The sequence below is a fragment of the Gavialis gangeticus genome, unplaced genomic scaffold, assembly GCF_001723915.1.
Source record: "Gavialis gangeticus isolate Ggan-Ray unplaced genomic scaffold, GavGan_comp1, whole genome shotgun sequence".
Taxonomy (NCBI): Eukaryota; Metazoa; Chordata; order Crocodylia; family Gavialidae; genus Gavialis; species Gavialis gangeticus.
Genome location: NW_017728992.1, coordinates 153,857,237 through 153,879,422, shown reverse-complemented (window position 1 = coordinate 153,879,422; position 22,186 = coordinate 153,857,237). Strand labels below are relative to the sequence as shown.

Genomic DNA, 22,186 nt, shown 5'->3' with positions numbered 1-22,186 from the left:
CAAGTAGCTTAGTATCTACCAGCCTGAGAAACCATCTCTTTTCTCATACCAAACTATCAACAGTTGACATCAGCAGAAGCTTTACTATTATCTATGAAAAGGGGCTGCCTCAAGTTATTCTTTGTGAGGGTTCCATAAATTTGGAACTCTCTCCCCTCCTTGCTGTTCAATAATCCAGACATGAGGCATTTTAGGGCATGCTTCACAATCCCTATCCCAAGCATTCAAAAATGAGTTATAATGTGGAGGTTGATTAGAAGCTTGGAGTGGAGGTTGACTGAAGGCTTGGAGTTGTCTGGTTTGCTGTTTATGGGACCTATTAAAGTGTTCTGCTGCAATGTAGTTATATTTGGATATTATTTGTTCAAATTATGTTAAATTCCAGAGGAATTTGTACAGGGTTTTTGGTTGTAACTATGTTGGTCTAAGGACATAGGCAAGCTTCTTTGGGTACATGTGGTATCTTTTATTAGACCAACTAAGAAGTTGGAAAAAAATTCTTTGCAAGAGCATTCTGTACACTCTTTTTAAGAGAGGCGCGTGCGCGCGCGCACACACACACACACACACACACGAATTCAAAGCATTGTACTGCAACTTTATGAAATCAACTTTAATTGAGGAAAGCAGCCAACCCTTCCCCACCATCTGGAAAACATCATGCATGGTCTTTTGTCTGGGGAGGTGTTGAATGCATTGTCCCAAATAAATAATATTCAAGATCAGCTCCCTTCAGGTCAATTTCTCCCTTTTACCCTATTAGAGAGAAAGAAGATATACTCAGGTAACTTAGGGTATGTCTTCAGTGTAGTATAGTGTAGGCATACCTAAGCTTAGGTACCGCAACAGATGGTAACACAAAGTCTAGTGCAGCTAACCTCCTGAGTATTTACTCAGCTTCTCTGGAGAATCCTGCAGCGTTTGCCGAGTTCGAGTTCCAAGCTGTGATCGCCACACTGTTACCATTAACTGGGCTAGCTTGTTAAAAGTTAGCTTAAATATATGTATGCCAGTTATAGCCACAGTAGAGGCTGTGATTTGTACATACCTCAGTTTGCAAAGGCTCCCTATGTGCTAATAGGGTCCATTGGCCATGCCCAGGTCTCTTCCTCATATTTGTCTCTGAGGGCTGTACCTCTCAATCTTTCAACTGCACAGGACCTACAGCATCTTGGAAATACCATTCAAATACTGCCTTCATTTTATGGCAGGTGAGCAACCACAACAGGGTGGCTGCGCATGTGGGTAGGCCTTACCGTAAAGAAGGTAGAAGTGGTACACAGGAGGTGTGTCTACATGAGATGCTTTACTGTGCATTAGATTAGTTTAATGTGCAGTAAATCATCAGTGTCTTCATGTGCACTGGATTTACTGAGCAGTAAATTAGGCCAATGAGCCATTTGCTAGTACCAGCAAATACAGGTACTAAATTAATGGTGCATTAGCTACTACGCAGTAGCACACGTGTAGACACCGATAGGAAGCGATTTGCTCCCAGTCAGCCTAGGCAGCAGTGGGTGGCGGGAGGGGGAGTTGTCTGCAGCTCTGACACTGCTCAGCTCCTGGCTCGCCACAGGACCTGGAAGCTGAGCAGTACTGGGGCGGGGGTGGGGATGAGGGACAGGGGAGCTCCCAGATCCCCCCAGGCACAGGCAGGGAGCGGAAGCTGACTGGGGTTTGCGCTGCGCAGGCAGCAGCAGGAATGAGGGGACAGAGAGCTGCCCTATCCCCTCAGCCCTGGTGCTGGCTCAGTCGGCTCCCACTCCCCACCCATGCCTGCGGGAAGCTGGGAGCTGAACAGCGCCGGGACCAGGGGGAAGTGGGGTAAGCCGCACCAGGGACCAGGGGAGAGACGAGAGGGGGAAGCAGCACTGGGACCATGGGTAGAGATGCAAGGGAGAAGCAGTGCTGGTCCCTGGTGCTGCTTCCCTCCTGTGTTTCCCCCTCACTTTCAGAGCTGCTTACCCCCATGCTCAGGCACAAGGCATCACTCCGGGCTGGACTGCAGTTGTGAGCTCTGTGCCACTGGAAGCTGTCTCCTGCTTCCAGTCAGCTCCACCTCCCCCACACTTCCCAGAGCCCAGGCCTGGCCCCCATGCCTCCTTCCAGCCCGGGGCTAGAACCTAGAGGAGCCTGAAGTCCCCCCCCCCCATCCCTTCCCCCAGCTGCTACAGGAGGCAGAGCCAAGGGGGGCGGGGCAGGAGGAGCCCTGGACCAGACTGCTTCTATTAGAAACAAATTTGCTTCTGACAGGGGCGTATGTGTAGATGTATGCCCAGGAGTGCTTTAATGAGCCTGAATTTTCTTCACAGGAAATTCAGGCATATTAATTGTGTGTAGAGATGTGCCCAGGTGGTTACCTCTTTTCTCCCTTTCCCCAGATTGACCAATGGTCAGTACGAGCTGATGAAGGAACCACTTCTCTTCCTGCGCCCTTCTTCTAACTATAACCTTCCTGTGTGGTCTCAGTTAGGGGAATCCTGGAGGGAAGAACTTCAACATGACTGAGACTTTTGCCCTCTTTTTCAGGACCCTCATACCTTGTCAACCAGATCAAACATTTCTCCTGCTTCTAGTGCTGAGGTAGAGAGGCAGGAGCAAAAGAAATAATATCACACACTTGAAAACAAATTGTTGAATCTCTACTCAAATTGGTGACAGTTTTTTGGGGGAAGTTTATTCTGCTTGTACAGTGGAGTCCTGGTATCTGACTGGGGTTATAGGTGCTTTAATAATACAAATAAACAATAATGCCATTGACTTGGAGCAAAGTCCTTGTGGGAATGTTTTTGTGTGAGGGTAAGGGTTATCACATTCTGCCCGTAAATTAGTTAATGTTTTTAATTGCCCACCAAATACTTACTAATCCTGATGCACAGGATTAAGCATATATTGCGACAATTTAAAAGCTAAATAAGTAACCAGCTAGAAGTTAATTATTATTTGAGGTTTGATTATATTTTAAATAACAAATTTAAAATGTATTAAATGAATTGCTATGATGTGGAAGAAATTTTATTGCTGTTTTGGTTATAATTGTAATACCAGCACAAAAAAAAGCAGAACAGCCGTTTCTTGGTTGTTACAAATTAGACTAAAAGTGTTGAAAGGAATTTTAAATCTGTAATGTTGATTAGCAACTTTTACTATCTGTCAGTTTTTTGGCATGCTGTAAATAACTCGTCTTCAAATAATTCATCTGAGTAATTAAATTTAGATTGCACATTTCTCATTTCAAATATTTTGACTCTTATCTATTTGCTTTTCCATCGTGACTTAATTGGGGTGGTCTGTATAAACGGACAATAAATTTATATACCTTTGTTATAAAGATCAGTCAGTGAATAGAACTTGGTATTCATCCCAGACAGAATTATGATTGAATGTATTTGCAAGATTAAAGCACTGAATTTACTTTTTTCTAATTAAAGGCAATTAAAGATTTGCAGACACAAATAAAAGACAATGAATTGAGGAATAAGTGTAGGAGCAAGTCCATTTGCAGGTGAAAAGAAGTGCCTTTGAAGCAGAACCAGCTGTATTTTCATTGAAAGAATAACATTTTAGGAAGCTTGTCTGCATGTGCTTGCTTGATAGCATAATGCACTCATAAGCAGCTTACGCAGTACAGTAGTCAGAAAATAGCAGTGCATTAATTTTTAAAGTAGCAAATGCAGGCGAAGAGCAGCACTGCCATATGATGATAATGAAGGTGGATATTATAAAGTCTACTGAGAGAAAAGAAAGCAGGGAGCTTCTGAAATGTGAACATTTATAAAACAATAACCAGATATTCATATGATAATAAGCTTGGACAGCAATATCAACAAAGGGCAAAGATGCAGCCCTGTTTCTGGTTAAGCCTGATGAATTGAAAAGCAGCTAGGCACTCTTTCATCTGTTATTCAATCATGGTAATAAACTATAGTTAAAACATTGGCTTATTTGAAAGAGGAAATATTGATTTCCTTTTCCTTTCTTCACATCTATAAAGTTTGGCCAAGTTGTATTTTAAGTAGTAGCTTCCTCTAACAAATGAACTCTCTTTCATATGTAATTGACTTTCTCCGAATATTGTTCTCAGTGCAGTACATTCTGGATCGTGCTATAATACAGTCCTTATGATCACTGGAAAAATATGTTGCCATTCATGTTAGTGAGATAGTATCTTGGGTGACAAAAGAAGAGTGGCTTTCAAAACTTAATGAACTTCTTCAATTAATCCTTAATATTTAGGTTTTGTATCAATCATTGTGTCATGGCATGAAACCCTAGGATTAAATAATCAGAATAGTGAGTCTAATCTATTATTAAGTTTATTTAATAAAAAACCATATGAGGCCTTATGTTTTCTCACGAATAGTAAACATCTCAATAGTTCCACTAAAATCAATAGGATCTTAATATTAGTAACAAGGGAAGAGACAATCTCATGATACATATTATGTGAAAGCCTAGCATTTGTTTTGGTGGAGAATCTTTGGGATTTTTCACAATGTAACTATATTTTGTGACAGAAATTTAAAAACGTCACCTTTATCATGTTCATTTTCTAATTGGCAAATACTGAAAGCAGCCTTTTGATCCACACACAAAAATTCATAAAGCAAAATTTATACTTGTGCACAGAGTGCAAATCAGAAGCTGGTAGCTGTTTCACTGATTTGAAACAAAAAAGATTGTGCACAGACCAAAGGCAGCAAGGGAAGAGGAGGAAAGACATGTAAGCTAAGGTGAAGGTCTGGTGAGCTTTAGAAATACAGAAGAGAAATGCAAGAACAGACTTGGAAAGGTAGATAATCTTAGTAACTAACGTTTAGGTGGATTGGAAAGATGTGAGATGTCAGCAGAAAGAGACCACTGTAATCAAGAAAGAAAATGACTAAAGTTTCAAGAAAGAACATCCCAAACTAATGCCTTAGTCTTAAAAATGGAAAGAAAACAATGGATTTTGGAAAGTTTGTAAATAAATAATTGTGAAGTCTAACAAAGGCAAAAGCAAGGAGGAAAAGAGAAGAATTAAAAACTCAGAAGCCGGTGGCTGCCTATACACATATTTGCAGGGTAGGGACATTTTAGGTAGAGTACGACCAAATTAGAATGCGAACCAGCACGTTTTGCTGGCAGCCAGTGTTTTGAGCATGGGAGAAGCGATGAAGTATGGTGATGATAGAAAAGTGGTGGAAGGGAGGAGAGGGTTTAGTTTAAACAATACAGAGCGCGTCTGCTCATGTGCCTTTACTGCGCAGTAACCAAAATTACTAGACATGTAGACATGTGCCCACCCGTATTGCACACTAATATGGTGACTTATTCGTACTTGAGCATAAATTTGATACCTGCATGATGCAGGTATCAGATTTACACCTGATTAGTTACTGCTCAGTAATGCATGGATAGACACCTTACTGCTTACTGCATAGTAGCACTGTGTGGACTGACTGTAGACTAACTTTCGCCCCAAGTCAGACCTCACACAGCATTAATGCTTTTTAACGTTTGCGTGTGTAGACGCCGGCCTAGTCCTGCTTACTGCTCAGTAATTTACTGCAGTTAATTTAAGCTGGTGTAAAAGCACATGTAGATATGCCTGCAGAAAGTCAAATTTGGTCTGGAAGTATTCCAACTCCATCCTCACTGCTGCTTTTCCTTGCCTGTTTATATTCCCTCGGGAAAATTTGGTATCTGACTTGAATAGACATTGGATAAGACAGATGAATGGGGCTTTGTATGATGAGTCTACCTTAATAGGCTTTGACGGTCACTTCCTGGGAACTAAAAACAGCTTCAGTTGATAACTCTGACAGCTATATATGTGGAAAGAAATTGCAGGAAGAGCAAAATGATATTGGAAGGAATTAGAAGTGTATAAACATGTATTCAACCTATTGGAAGTGTAGGCCCAAAAGAACCTACAGAAGTTATCTGTGTTTGGTGCTACAGATGGTAACTCAGTGTTTGTGTGTCAGGAACTTTGCATTTCATAGTTCTTTCTAGACTTTTAGCGATGATGTCTTTCCTAGGGCCTTCGAATGTTCTAATATGTAAAATCTTTTACTACAATTGCAGAATCTGGTTTTCAGTACAAAGGACTCAACAGATTCCCTTTTTTAACTTTTGCACTTGGTGCATACAGACTTCTTCAACATGGTTTGTATGGGGGCTATTGCACTTAGGAAGGAGAATAGTAAATTAATGACAGGTGCACATCTTTGGAGGATTACCAGCTACAGAATCTTTATTAAAATAGCCTATTTGTTATATATGTGTTTTTAGTTGTTCATATCAACTTTAAAATAAATCTGGAAGCATTGTCTGTGTAACTACAATACAGCCATAGCAATAACCTCATTATTGAAATAAATAGTACCAGCCTATTTGTATTTGATGGAAAGAGTAACAGAAATATTCCTAGTAAGGACAGATTCAGTCTTAGAACTTTATTTAGGGTTTCTACCTTCCATGTGCAATATTTACATCAATATTGATCACCCTCACAATTTACTCTTAGAGAGGAATGTCCAGGAACAGGGGGGTTCAGAAGCTAATGGGATGTGAGTTGATTCTGATTCATTTTGCTCTTTCAAAACTATATACTGTTCATTACCTAATTCTACTGCATCACTGGAAGAGCAGTCTTTTTGAATTTAGGTCATTCTGTTGGTTGTCCTGTCTTGTTTACCACTGAAGACAAGGAATTTGAATCATCAGAGCTGAAACTTGCCAGTTTTCTATTTTTTTAAGAGAGAGATATTTTTAGTGCTTAAAAAATCTCAAATGAATAGATTTCTATAGTTTTTTTCAGAAGTAAGTTAGAACAGCTGCATCACTTTATTGAAAATTGGCTCCAAACAACAAAAAATCTGTTCCAAGCTGGGATACTTTTATGCCAGATTTCACTCCGGAGTGAATTTTTATGAGTTTTTAGCTCCTGCGATTTATAATGGAAATGTTGACCAATCCATAGCGATTGGAGAGCAAACAATATTATTATAATATTTCAAAGGGAGGAAGTCCATTTTGTTGCTGACATAATATTTTGGGTTGTTCCTTAGATTCTTTAATACAGTTATTTTACTCTGCTCGGGTAAAATTCTGTCACAAGCACCTTAAAGCCCAAAGTTTGAAGCGGGCCCTAAAATTCCTTAAAATTTGATTGTTGACTATAAACAAAATTCTGCATGTGAATGTTTGAAAGTTTTAGATGCAGACAATTAGTAGGCATAATTTTTGAGATAGGATTAAAAATGTTCAAATATGCAGTGATGAGAGCTATAAACAAGCCATCATTTGACCAGATTTTTCTGCTTTAAATATTGGAGTTCAGAACTGTAGTACAGGAGCATTAACAGCATGCATGTGTGTACTAGAACGGAATGTAAAAAATACGAGCATTTATCATTATTTCTCCCTGATCAGGCATTTACCTCATAGATGCTTTTTTCTCTCCCCCTCTCATATGTATGTCAGTACATAGAGCATGATGTCAATGGAAAGTCTACTAACTTTAAAGGTTTTAGAGTACTGGTTCTCAACCTTTTGAGATTCAAGGCACTTTTCTGTAACTTTTAGAATTTAGTACCACTGTATTTCAAAAACTAATATAGACATAGTATAAATTCCATATTTACCCAAATCCAAGATTACTTTTGAATTTAAGATAACCCTCCAATAATTGGATTCTGTATATGGAAAACTTATAAATGAGTTATAATTTTCTATGTATATAATCTAATTATTGGAGAGTTATTTTAAATTAATTACCCCTGCTACTGCAGTGGGAAAAGCAGCAGCAGGGGGTCATGCAGTAGAGGGGGAAGGGAGCTGTGGGGGGACAAGCATCCCCCTTGATTCCTGTCTCCCCACCGCTCATGCCCACTGCAGACTGACCCCCCTGCAGCTCCTGTGTCTCAGTCACCTGCACCTGCTCTCTGTCCCCCCACAGCCTCTGCCCCTACGCCTACTTCTCACAGCCTCTGCTCTCCTTCAAATTCTGTCCTCTCAAGAGCCCATAGACATGCCTGGGAGTGTCCAAACAGAAGACATATCCCCAAGGGCTGCCTAGCTGGCAGGGACAAGGTTCTGGGCTGCACACTCAGCTTCCCAAATGGTGCAGGGGGGGTGCTGAAGGGCATCAGAAGGGCAAAGGATTGGGCAACAGGACACACAAGACCTGGAAGGAGGGACAGGCCAAGGGGCATCTGTTGGGGTTGTCATATTGGGGAGCAGAGATCAAGCATGTGGGGGAGGATCTGGTTGGCAATCCCCAACTTATTTAGAGCCAGCCACTGAGTGGTAGCCCTGAGTGAGATAATGCAGAGCTGGTTAACTGTATCCTTTAGGATCTGTAGCAGACCAGGCGGGGCTGGATTGGGCAGCTGTGCTCATGGAGATCTAGGCAGTGGCAGCAGCCCATAGAGCAAAGTGAACAAGCCTGTGCAACCATCCTGTCACATACAGCCAGATACATAGACACCCACCGTGATCCAATTTAACTGGGTCCATACTCAGAACAGGGAAGGATAAGCACCTTAAAAGGACAAATTGCAAAGCTGGAGATACGTACAGGGAAAAATACGAAATGCTAAGTGCAGAGATGTGTCTGAACTTCTACCACCTATCAAAGTGCTTAGGTACCTGACTCAGGCTGAACATTAGTCAGTCTTTCATTTGTATGTCTCAATGCCTAATCCCTAACTGACCAGCAGCGTTGGCATACATCTTTTATCCATTGAACCAGTGGTTAGAGTACTAATTCCTTGTTAGAGCATTCATTTGAGAAGTAGAAGCTGTTTTCAAATCATTAGGGTTGAATGGGATACATTGTAGAGTACTCAAGAAATCGGCTGAAGTAATTTCAGAGCCAGTTACTACAATCTTTGAAAGAATGTGGAAGTCAGGTGAGGTCCTGCATAACTGGAAAAGGGCAAGTATAATACCCATTTTTAAGAAAGAGAAGAAGAATCCAGAGAATTACACACCAGTCAGTCTGACTTCCAGAAAGATCATGGAGCAGGTCATCAAAGACTCTATTTCTAAGTGCCCAAGTGGGATTTTCTCTTGACAGATGCGTCAAGAGCAAATCATGGCTGACTAACCCGATTTATTTCTGTGAGAAGGACAAGGGCTCTGTGAATAGGACAATACCTTAAATACCTTGATTTTAGCAAGACTGTCTCCCATGACATTCTTATTAATAAGCTAAGGGAATACAAAATACATGAAAATACTCTAAGGTGGATATATAATTGGTTGGACCATCATGCTCAAAAAGTAGTCACCATTGGCTCAATGTCAGATTGAGAGGAAGTATCAAATGGATTTCTCCAGGTGTCTGTCCCAGGTCCTGTACTATTCAGCATCTTCATTGATGGTTTGGAGGGCTGTCCAATTGGTGACCTGAAGGATGCTTGCAGCCTGCAAGGGGTTAAATTGTAGCTTCCCCCCCTCCCGCCCCCGGCCATCGCTCCCCCTATTGCTCTGGCTACAGAAGCACCTGGGGTCTCTGGGCTCCTTCTTCCTTTTGGTTTATGCTTTCCCACCCCAGAGGGTGAGGCAGTTCAGCGTGGCACAGCCTTCAGTGCTAGGGGAGCCTGTGGCAAGGGGCAGTGCAGCAACTCCTGACCTAGAGTATATTTGATTTGATATGACATTTTTAAGTAGACAGTAGCTGTTGAGGTTGGGCCAGCAACTTTTATAAGCCATGGGCCAGAATAACCTAACACATGTTGCCAACCCTTTGTGTAAACCATTTTTCGAGATTTTTGTGCCCTCCTGTGAACCTGTTTCAGGGGAACTCACAGTAACTAAGGCACTTGGCTTTAGAGGCTGGTGGTTGCCAGAAGTAGTCACTATACCATTTTTCAAATCTTTCTAAAATATACCTAAATTCATATTTTCTGCAACACGTGACATAGATGGTAGGAAGTAGTATTATGGTTTTATTAGCACTCATTTGGACTACCCTGCACAACTGTCTGGGTTTTGCAATTTGTGAATCATGTTCTGAATTCACAATCCTAAAGCATTCATACCAAGCTACACTGTTATGTGTTATATATAGTACACATGTATTAGAGCTGGTGAGCAAAAAGTTCCCATTGGTTTGCTTTTTTAAGTCAAACTTCATTTAAGACTTTAAAGTGTACAGTTTACACCTGTGGTTCGCAACCTTTTTAAACTTGAGGCAACCCTCCTTTGGCTCAAGGCACACCTTAATTAGACTTGAGGCACTCCTGAAAAAATGCCAGCTTGTACTCTTTTTTTGACTACAGAAAAACAACAGAATAATCCTTCTGTTGCAAAGAACTCAGACTGCAACAGGTCAGAATGTTTTTAATTCTGTGGATTCCTAATTGAAATCTCTGGGTTTATCTTGTGAATCATGCTTGGACACTTTACAGCATTAACAATGCATGGCACCTCATGGCACCTTTGAAAGGCTCTCAAGGCACTGAGGGTGCCATGGCACCCTGGTTGAGAATCACTGGTTTACACCCAGCTTTAATCTACAGACTTGCTACCTGTTGTTCACTGAACTGGTATTTACTAAGTTACTTAGCTTGGTAAATAACATACCATTGGAAAGCTACTATAATTTGTATTTTGGTACTTCCCTCATGTAACAGATTTAGGTTGCTTCCTTAAATGTTTGTTGCTGTTTGTTTTAAAGTTCTGTTATTTCTGCTATTGGTCCACATTCTTGTAATACAGCCCTTTTTCAAAATTGTACATCTGCCACTGAATTAAAATAACTATAGATATAGAATTGTATCTTCAGTGCATAATTTACAGTATCTTTTTTTCTACCCTAGGAAAACAAGATTATAAGAAAACCAAACCAATGTTACGAGCAACAAGATTAAAAGCAGAGGCCAAGAAAACCGCAATGGGCATAAAGGTAGATAGATGTCTTTTTTGAAAGCTTGCTCCAACTTTCTGTAGAAGTTGAATTTCTTTTTCCCTTAGATGTTCTGCATGATTATTGATTTGCAAGAGAGGTTGTATATGACACTTCAAACCTAAGCGGAATGCCAGAAACTGAAATATTTATGAAGATTGTTTTTACTTAACTCTCTTATAACTAAAATAACTGAAACTGTAAATGACTGTAAATAGTCCATGCCTTTGTTAGGCATCATGCTTGCATTTAAAGGTGCTATTAAAATACTGTATATTTAGAAGTAGGATTTTTTAAAATACTTATTTTATAGACAAAAGAAACAGTTTGAAGAAGTTTACACTGTAAAAAAGGCCATAAGGTGCTGCTTTGCTCCTGCCAGTGGGTCCAGGAGTTGTTTAAAGTCATTATTGTTAGACTTGGTAAATTTCAGTGCGTGAGTTCCTTCTATTCATGCTACTTCCTTCTGCTGCAGGGGTGGGCAAAATATAGGCCATGGGCCAGGTCTGACTCATCATTTCATTCTGTTCGGCATGCAGGGCCTCTAAAATTTTAGAAAATGTATATTTATCTGTTCCTGGCTGCTTGTCAAAGATGACAGGAGCCAGGGCAGTAGGACCTAGGAGAAGCCAGCAGGATTCACCAGCAAGGCCAGCTCAGCCCTTCGCCACCTCAGCCCCCTCCCACTCCTGCCCCCTCAACCAGAAGTCTCTGCATTTCACTGCTTCCCTGAACGCTAGCCGGCTACTCCAGCACCACATTGCTCCTGGCTGCATCACTAGACCGCAGGAGCATGGGGGCCACGCTGGTACCCAAGAGCCAGGGGCAGGAGGGTGTGTGTGTGTGTGTGTGTGTGTGTGTGTGCGCGCGCGCGCACCCACGCACAATGAGGGAGGGAGAGAGTGTGTGTATGTGTCTGTGTGTGTGCAGTGAGGGAGGGCGAGAGGCAATGTGTGTGTGTGTGTGTGTGTGCGCGCGCGCGCACACACGCACAATGAGGGAGGGAGAGAGTGTGTGTATGTGTCTGTGTGTGTGCAGTGAGGGAGGGAGAGAGGCAATGTGTGTGTGTGTGTGTGTTCATAGGGCGAGTCCCACACACACACCCCACCATACACATGCACCCACATCCCCCTCTCACTGCCATACGTGCAGACCCCCACACCTACACGCCCTCACACCTCAGCCACCCTCCCCCCACACACAGCCCCTTGCAAACCCCATACCCCACATATCCACATGCACGCACACATGCTCCCTCACCCTACACTCACACCCCACATACCCACACATTAACAGCTCCTCACAAACCTATACCCATGTCCCCCACCCTCTCACAATATTCAAGAGTAAGACTTCATTTTAAGTTATTGTGCAATCACCTCTATGTACACTACACAAACACATGTAAATCAGGACAAAAATATTTTTTGAAATCAAATTAATGAATGTTGTAGATATTCAGTTTTTAGAATATAATTTGGTATTTTTCTGGTTCTGAGATGGCAAAACCCCTTGTTGAAAGGAGTATTTCCAGGGGTAAGGGGAGGGACTTCTAGTGGCAAAGGTTGGGGATTAGGGGGTGGGACTTCTGGTCACAAGATGATGACCGGGGGCGGGGTATGTGATAAGGGGAGGGGCTACCAATGTGGCCCTCAACAGCTTGTCAAAACTTGGTAAGAGGCCCTCCACCCAAAATAATTTCCTATTCTACTGTGTCTTCAGCATGGGAAATGACTGACTCTACTACCAACAAACCATCAAGGAAAGTTAAGCCATTAGACTTCAAATAATTTTAAAAACTTCCTACTTTGAAGTATGTGTAAAGTATAATTTGATGAAATAGTCAGGACAGTAAATATTAATGCAAAGCACAAATACAATGTACTATACTATTAACTACCCAGCATACTATTATGATGGAATTTGGCTAACCATATACTGTTTATTTAAATAATGTCCAGTATTATTTCTCCAAATTTATTTTTGAATCAAAATAAATTAATATAAAATTAACTTGGCAGCTAGACTGAGAGAGATGCACAATAAAAATGCTCAAAAACCTAGTTCTACTTGTGAAAGAAATTTCAGAAATGTTAAAAAGAGAACATTTTCCTGTTTCTGGCAGATGAGAAATCAATTTTTCAAGTTATAGCTTATAGCAAATGCCAAGGTATTACTACCAAGCTGTAACAGCTGTTGAGCTGCCAGATGATGTATTTGGTTGTCTTCCAGAATTTGCTATTATAATCACGAAACAGTGCTTTCTTTTTGCTCCTGATTGCTGATCTCGATCAAGCATTACCGTGCGATGCAGTATGTTTTCACAACATAATCTCCTCAGTTAGTGCTGTGTGTCAGTTTTTAATGAGAAAAAGTAGATTGCCTTTTTTGTTTAAAAGATCAGCTATTAACCTTTTGAGTTCTATGTTTTTCCCTTCTTGATAAATTATACTCTATTTTTTTACTTCAATGATATGACTTTTTAAAAGTGATGCTCTGTTTGGACATTTTGTTATGCATCCCATTTGGGAGATTTTTATCTTTGTTTTATTAAATTTCTTTTAAAAGTAAATGTATTTTTACCTTCTTTTTTCTGTTTATTTCCTCATTCTTACTTGAGAAGGACACAGGAAAAATAAAGATACAGATATTCCTATGAGCAGTAGTTGTGAAATGTTGATACCTATGGAAAACATATAATGTAGTATACATTGCTCCCTTCTGGGATTTACAATAATATGAGCACAGTATTCTCAAGATATGTCTTGTTGCCACCTGCCTTCCCATCCCCTCCGGTCTAAAATCAAAGTTTTACCAAATCATTTAGTAGTTCTGGCTTTTTGTATATGCCTGGGTCTTAAACTATGCTCTGAACCTCCATGCACTGATTATAATCTCTCACCCTGTTCACTGGCTGCTCAGAAATGCTGATAACAAGAACTGAGTGGGTAGGAAAGTTGGACATTTCCCTCTTCAGTGATATAGCTGTGGAGGAAGGGACGTGGCACCATCTGTGCTCTTTAACTTATCATTTTCCTATAAATGTCCCATTTGCCACAGTTTTTCTTAACTAGGATGAGAGAAGGGGTCAAGATTGAACAGAATCACACTGGTCCTTGCCCGAAGCGCAACATTCCCTCTTTGTTAAAGCAAACGCATTTCTGTTCTGCACAGCAAATGGGAACAACCTGTGTCTAGCCTGCACTCAGACTGAGTCCACTCGATCAAACTGCCCCTAGCTTACTAAATGTTATAGTACTTTCATGAGATGGTTGACATTGCCATAAAATAAGACTCCTGTACACTGCTACTGACAAGTTTACAGAACTCAGCAATGAAATGAGGCATAGCTGAGGTCTTAAGGTACTATTGTACCTCTCATCTCACAGTGACAGCTCCTCCAAGGTGCTCCAGCTAATCCTTCATCCATTTATTTCAGCTATGCCTAGTGTAGTGAATGCAGCTGGAGCATATGCTTGTGTCTGAATTTGAACCCCTCCTTTGCTATCAAACACTGCTTGGGTACAAGGAAGGCTTCTATATCCCTGTCTCTCCTGGGGTCCCCTGTGCACATCCTTCTTGCTGTTAAATCTCATACGTTTTCCCTCTCTAAATATTATTTAGAAAAGTATTCCTGTGGTCAGACTCACATATGCTAGCTATGGCAGATATTCTTGCTTCATTCTTAACACATCTTTCAGATACTTCCATCTTTTCTGAATAACTTGGGATGTATATGGTTATTGAACTCTCTGAGTGCATCTACACATGCACTTGACTGCAGAGCTGACCAAGTAGCTCTGCAGTGAAGCATCACTCTACGCATGCGCCACAGTAAATTAATTATGTGTACCCACTGGTCGCATCTACACATGCAAGTAATGCAACTGAATAGACTCCGGCACAGTCTGCTCCAGAGTTTCTTGCTCCCAGGCACCACGTTTACACAAGCACCTGAGACTGCAGCACGTTGAGCTGGGTCAGAGCAACCCTAACTGGCAGAGTGGCTCTGGGGGTCAGCCTAGCAGTCTGTGGCTTTTACAACCTGGCTCAACGTGATGTGGAGGGGGTAGCTGGGGCATGAAAGTGCTCAAGTGCAGGGCTAGCTTGCAGGCAGCTCTCACACTGAACCACCCTCATGCCAGAGCCAGCCCTGCCAGTGTCTGCATGTGTTTTGGTGCACTAAATAATGCCACCATAGCATAGCACTTGTGTTGACAAGTAGTATCCTGCGGCGGCATTTATTAGTTTATTGTGGCCTATAGGGCTGCACCTGTAAATGATGACACTTTACTGCAGAGCCAATTATTCAGCTCCTCAGTAAATGCCTAGTGTGGACATGCCCACTGGTACTTATTGTGGCAGTGCCCCTACTGAACCTATCTATTGCCAGCTTCAGAGGCCAAAGTTAAGGTTACCTTCTGGGTTGGCATGTACTGTAACTGTGCACTTCTAGGATTCACGATATCTGCACTCTTCATTATCTTATTTTCAGGGGGCCTGAGAATAGAAAACATGGAACAATAATTTGGAAGGGATTTCGGGAGGTCACCTATTCCACACCCCTGCTCAAGGCAGGATTATTCATGTCTAAACCATCTCAGATGATGTTTGTCAACTGAACTCTGTAAAATTGCGGTCTGCATGCTAGAAGGCCTTGAGGCATCACCAGGCAACCTTACCTCTGCATTAATAAAAATTTTTTATTAGTAAATTGTTATCAGTAACAGTTTGTCTGTCTTAATAATAGGGTCCTATTTGTTGAAAATATGGGCCCGGCTTGCCATTGACTTCAGTGAGGGTAAGATCAGTCGCATAGTTTGTATTAAAAATAACTAATATACTAAATTACAAGGTAATTGCCAATATAGCAGACAGTTAGCAGACAATATAGTAAATAGTCCTGGACATACGCAGGATTATTGCCATTCTTACATGTATTTTACTAGTATTTTATTTACCTGATGCTGCAAAAAGGGGTGCGGTATATACCGTTTTCCAGAGGTAACAGAAATATGATAGGGACTGTGGGTGTGTGTGTCCCCTCGCCTCCCTGTGTCCAGTTATGATCACCAGTACCTCTGCCTCATCTTCCGTCCCTCTTGTCTGCTGCACCTTTTTGTTGTGATAATCTCTGGGAAGATAGATGGTATCATGTGAGTTGATCCGCCTGACAAGAAACCGGTCTTCCACAGGGCTCCACCACTGCTACACCCTTCCCCTTTCCTCTCAGGTGATGAGTCGTAATGTTCTGTTGACAGTATGTGGAATCACTGGATCTCTATTCCTCCCTGACTCAGTTTGGTTACTTGTTATTGTCCCTGTCCTTAAGATAGGTCTCTTCCTTCAAGTTCAGATATTCTGTTCTAATCTGTGATCGTCTTTCTTCTCCCCTTTCTTGCCCTCCCCTTGTTACAGCCTCTGACTTCTCTCTCGTGAGGGTCTGCGTTTGGTGTTTCTCCCTGGATTGATAGGTCTTGCATGGTGAAATCTCTATCCGCTGGTCCCCAGGTTTCTTAACTAAACAGTTTATAGGGTCCAGGTGTACAGATTAGGACCAAATAAGCTGTAACTCAAATGCACAGGGGATCTTCCTTTCCCCTATGGTCTATCCCTCACTCAGGAGTACTAAATAAAAACAAAAAAACAAGCTCTCACCCACTTTGCTTATGGTAAGTACTCCAGAAGGCTATAAAGAAAACCCTGAGCCTCTGGATTCGAAGGTTCAGCTCAGCTCCCTTCAGCTGGTTCGAACCTGGTGACTATTTACTCAGTCCTTCAGACAAATCCATCCTTTGTCTGGGTTAATTCAGGGGTCCCTTGAAGCTAAGATGTTCTGCTTTTGCCCTCTTCTCCACTGGGCTTGGTTGTCCCTCTCCTGGGGAACTCCCTCTGCGTATCCTCTGCCCTCCAGCTTGTGGGGCCACCCACCACTACCCTGCTGTCCGGCACCAGTTATCTCACTGGACGCATCAGGTGGGTCAGTCACTCATGGTTGCTGGATCCTGGTATCCCACAAGGGTTCGGCTGGCTGCGTCTGTGATACTTCAGGTCTTCCTCCTGCTGCACCACCTTTGCTCCTGAAGATGCCAGGTGCCAGATGCCATGCTTCTCTCAGCATCACCCTTTAAAAAGCCTGGGCTTTCTCCTGGGCCAGTCAGCGCGAGCTCCTGTGGGGCACATGTTCCCCCAGCTCTGGAGCCAGCATGCTGCTCCAGTTTCCTGAAGGGTCTCTTCACTGGCATGCCGGGGAAGCTCAGTACACCCAGACCTTGCTGGGCACTTTCCCCCACAGAGCTCTTCTCCAGTATGCTGGGGAAATGCAGCTTTCTTGGAACCCACCAGGCACTTTTCCCCTCAGAGCTCTTCTCTGTTGCTCCGGGGAAGCATGGTTCACCCAAACCCTGCCGGGTGCATTACCTGCCAGTGCCGCCAGTCTCATGGGGATCTAGCAGGGGCTGTGTACCAGCCCCTGTATACCAGCCCCTGCTGCAGGGACAAATCTATCTGTGGTCTAACACGCATTTAATTAGTATAGTAAGATGTATTGCCATAGATGTAGAGGCCCTGATCAAAGCGCAGGACCTGTTCTAGACACTTTTCAGTTATATAACAAAAAAAGTCCCTGCCCTAAAGACTTTATAGTCTACACATATGAGAAGAGAAAAGAGCAAATAAAGAAATGGAGCACAACATGGGAAGAAGGAAGTAGAGAGGACAACATAACAGCAAAGCTGTCCATGAAGTTAATGGAGTTCCACCACAGGTGTATTTCATTCAGAAAGCTTTCAGTATTTGCTTGGTAAAAATAAAGCATAAAGCCCCTGCAAATTACACAAAATTTTTCAGAACATTCCCTGGAGGTGCCTTACATTTCATTGTTAGCATACTAATTAGCTTATCTTGTCAAAGTTTGATTGCTTTGTCATTTTAATATAAGATTTAAAGTAACAAAGTTTCTTTCAGTCACTGCCATTTAGTACTTTTAATTTCCCCAATGAGTGATTTTATCCACGTTGATAATGTCAGAGAAACAACCAAGGACTAATAAATATCAAAAGTTAGTTCAACCAGGGTGACCACACTGTTTTCATTGTGCAATACTTGGTCTTTTAATTTCTTTTAAAATCAAACATTGTAAGAGAGTCACATTGTGTTAGCTAGGTTAATGTGTGCAACATGTAGAAAGCCCCGAAAGGACCACCTAAAAAGGAAGGACCTTTGCCTTATGAAATACTTGAGAGAAAGTTAAAGGTTGTGTATTTCTTCCTTCAGTAAGAGGAGGAATCTCTGTGTGCTAGCAGCAGAAAGGGATCTACTAATGAACTGTTTCAGTAAGAAAAGGGATCTACTAATGAACTGTTTCAGTAAGAAAGACATTAGGTAAGGACTTGCCATTGACTTTGTTTCTGGAATTTCGTCTCGCTGTACTACCGCACCAGCAAGTTCATGTAACATTGATGGCAGTGGTAAAAACGGTATGGAACCTGTGAAGGAAGGAAAATGGCAAATGACAGCAGCAAAGAGTGTCAGCATGAATGGGTTATAGTAGCAGTTAGTCTGGGCCAGAGTTCTCCACAGTTGAGTCCTATGAGCATTCACCAGATTAATAAGCTGTCTCTGCTGGGATGTGGTAATCATTGGATGTGGGAGCAGTAGCTCAGGTATTTAGCAGAGAACATGCAGTTGTCCTCTGGCTGGTCAGGACTGAAGTGTACAGTTGCAACTTCAAGGCTTAGACCTTAGGGCTTTGTTACATGGTAGTTTTAGGTGGCTTCTGGAGCTTCTGGAGCTCTTCTGGATTGGCTGCACATTAACACCTTTTAACTGTAAAAGCACTTGTTATTTGGCTTAAAGTTATGCCACTACAGGGCAGGATTATCTCTGGTCCACCTAATTTTGCTCCTGTTCTGTTAAGGTATGGCCACTCCACATCTATTCTGCCCAAGCTGAAGTCCTCCAGCATCCCAGGATGACGTAGTCCCTTCTAAATCTGGCAAGTTCCCAGACCAGGACTAGGAGCCAGGGGCAGGACTGGCTCTGCTCCTGCCAGGCAGAACTGGCACCACAGCCATGAAGCAAGCTCTCTCTGCTCAGGCCCAGCAGTCTGGGAACAGCTGGGGGGAGGGGGTGGTACAGGGATGAGACTTTCCACCCCCACCGAGCTAGGGAGGTGGCTGTGAGCAGTGCAGCCTCCCACCTGCTCTGTGCAGCCCCAGTCCAGACAGGCCGGGCTGCACCCCAGTCTCCATGCCCAGAGTCAACCACCTGCTACCCCTGCCCAGGACTTCTGGTGCCTGCCAACCTCAGCTGTGCTGGATGAGCCAGGCAGGGGGAGCTGGAAACTGGTCCCTGCAAAGCCCGGCAGAGTGCAGGGTCAGTGGGAGCCAGCCTCAATCTGCCACATTGCAGCCACTGAGCTCTGCCCTGAGTCAGCATGGCCCCACCGAGGCATGTGTCTAAGTCCTGGGAGCTCCAAGGGGTCTGAACCTTTTCAGAGCTCAGGTGGCACCCAGCAAATGGGCAGCCTGGGCACAGGTGGCTCAGCGGGTGGGCTCAGGAAAAAAAAAGAATTGGGGCCCTCAGAGCTCAAGCAGTGAGCTGGTCCAGGCAGCGGCGGGAGGCACCATGAGTGCTCCAAGACTGCAGTGCTCACTCTGCCCTGCAAGAGCAGCAAACTGGTCCTCCCTCTAGCTCCTAATCCTGCCCCAGCTCACCAAGCCTCTAGTAACAAGTCACAGTTGTACAGGTGAAAGGTAACCAGAGGTGGTTTTTTGCCTTAAGGTGTGGTTGCTCCACTAAGCCAATTAACATTTGTCCAGCTCATAGCATAAGGTGTAACAAGGTTGTTAGTCTAAGGTCTTGAGACTGTAGGCTAAAAATACCAAATGAGTGGGATCATCTGTGCCATGACATCTCGCAGCACAGCTGTTCCACTTCATTGGGTGCAACATGTGTTGCCTCTTGTCCCATGCTTGATGGCGTAAAACAAGGGGCGATGTGATCTCCCTGCTTTCCCTACTCAGCCAGACCTGTCCTTGGCGATCACCAGGGAGCCTGGTTTTCCATGCTAAAAAATTGTGAATTCTCTGATAAAACCCCCCAAATCCATGATTAAAATTAAAGGCCCCCCACACCCCTGCTGGTGCCCCTCACTTTCCCCCACAGCCTCCCCAGCCCTGCTTGTGCCCCTTGCCTCCCACCCACAGCCCCTGTGCCCTTGCCCTGCTGGAGGGGACCCCCAGTTGCCAGGGCTATGGGGCCAGGGATCCAGGTCAATAGCTCCCTGCCCCCAACAAAAGGTAGCTGCTGCAGGAACACAGAGCTGGCTCCTCCACTGTTGCCAGCTGCTGGCTTGGGCAAGGGCGAGGCTGGCTCCTGGCAGCCACGCACACTCCTGGGGGCAAGGGGGACCCATGCCCCCCAGATCTGTGTGGGGAACAAGCTGAGGGCTCAAGCTCCCACCCTGGTTCTGTCCTGCAGGGCCACTGTAGCCCCACAGACACAACCTGGCATGGAGCGGGGCCACATGGGGATCTCCTGGCCCCCGCTGCTGTCCTGGCAATGTGCCTCCTGCACCTGCCACTGATTTGAGTGACGGAGCCCTGCGCCGCTTCCCTCAGTGCAGCCCCATGTGCAGAAGGCGCATCACCGGGGCAGCGCAGAGTGAGCAAACGCTATGAGATCCCCATGCAACTCCTCTGTCTCCAGCTGCGCCGGTTCATGGGGAGGGGAGCAGGGCAGCAATCTGCTGCTGGCAGGGCTGTGGGGAGCCTTTAATAGCAGTCTGCTGCCCTGCTCCCCTCCTTACAACTCAGCATGGCTGGGTACAGAGGAACCGCGCAGGGGTCTCATAGCGGCTGCTCACCCCGGCCTGCCCTGGTGATGCGCCTTCTGCACATGGGGCTGCACTGAGGAAAGCAGCACAGGGCTCCGCCACTTTGTGGCAGGTGCAGGAGGCGCAATGCCAGGACAGCAGGGGCGCAAGGAGATCCTGGTGCAGCCCCACTGTTCCCAGCTGAGCTGGGTCATGTCTGCAGGGCTACAGTGGCCCCATGGGAGGGAAGCAGGGTGGCAGCTTGAGCCCGTAGCCTGCCCCTCACACAGATCTGGGGGTGCGAGTCCCCCCTGCCCTCTGAGAGTGAACAATACGGAGTGCCCAGACAGCTCCACATCTCCCCGCTCCCAGCCAGCATCTCTATGTGCAGCTTCCCTTAAGGGCTGCCCGAGCCACTTCGGTTTCACATGCCCCATACTGGACGCACTGGCTGTGAGCGGGGAGATGTGGAGCCAGCTGGGCACTTCCCAGCTGGGTATTTCCCCAACACCTCCCCGCTTGCAGCCGGAGTGCCCAGCCAGGGGCACGTGAAACCAAAGCAGCCCTAGGAGCCCTTAAGGGAAGCCGCACATGGAGGCACCAGGCATGCACTTCATGTTTTTCCCCAACACTACCCCGCTTCCTCAGCCCCCAGCCAGCTTCCACTTCAGCCCTACCCCACAACCCCCCAGCCCCCTGCAAGCTCCACTTACCAGTTCACAGGCTCCAGAAGGAAAGTGGGCCTAACCTAAGCCTTGCGACCGACTAAAAGCCACAGGCTCTGCTCTTCCCCCTCTCCCTCCGCCTTCTCCAGGCAGAGTTGGGGCTTTCCTACCCCATTTTGCAAACAGCTCTTGCGGGCTGGAACTTTGCCAGCCTGCAGAGCTCTTTGCAAAAGGGAGAAATCTATGGGTTTCTCTCCTAAAAGAGAAAATCTGTGTTTTCTTTGATAAAACCAGGAAAACCATGGTTTTCTCCGTTTTTCCATGGGAAACAGAAAACCCGGATCCCTGGTGATCACCAGAGACAGGTCTGACTAAGCAGGGAAAGCAGGGTTTTTCTCTGCCCAGCCAGATGCAGAGCACAGACTCCTCAAGCCACCAGAGCCCCTGCTAGAGGTGGCAGGAGAGTGCACTTTTCTACCACAGTGGCAATAGATGTCTGCCACAATAAAGCAGCAATCCTTTGTTGTACCACTAATTTCCCTTTCATGTGGTGCAACAAAGGGTACCACCATCTATTTGCTCAGCATTAGTGCTGCCATAAAACAATTTATGGCAGCACAAATGAGATGTCAGATGACATCTGTTTCCACCTTTAGTTCCTTGTTCCTGACCTTTAGCTTGGGTTATGACTGTTGCCCTTGATGCCTATATCTCAGCCTGTGTCTTGATTTCTTTCTTCACTCTTGACCCTTGTTTCTTGTCCCAGGTGCTGAATTTAGACCTTGATCCTGAGTATGGGGTTGG

General features: G+C 44.3%; 1 protein-coding gene across 3 annotated transcripts in view; it reads left to right on the top strand.

Moving 5' to 3' along the window:
• TRIQK (triple QxxK/R motif containing) overlaps positions 1–22,186 on the top strand; it is a 112,545-nt gene that overhangs the window by 74,837 nt on the left and 15,522 nt on the right. For all 3 annotated transcript variants that reach the window (XR_002099543.1, XR_002099544.1, XM_019527923.1), the window contains one exon: positions 10,815–10,900. Coding sequence is in view for 1 of the 3 variants with exons in the window: in XM_019527923.1 (XP_019383468.1) it covers positions 10,815–10,900 (86 nt within the window). In the remaining 2 variants the exon portion in view is untranslated. The remainder of the gene's footprint in view (positions 1–10,814; positions 10,901–22,186) is intronic.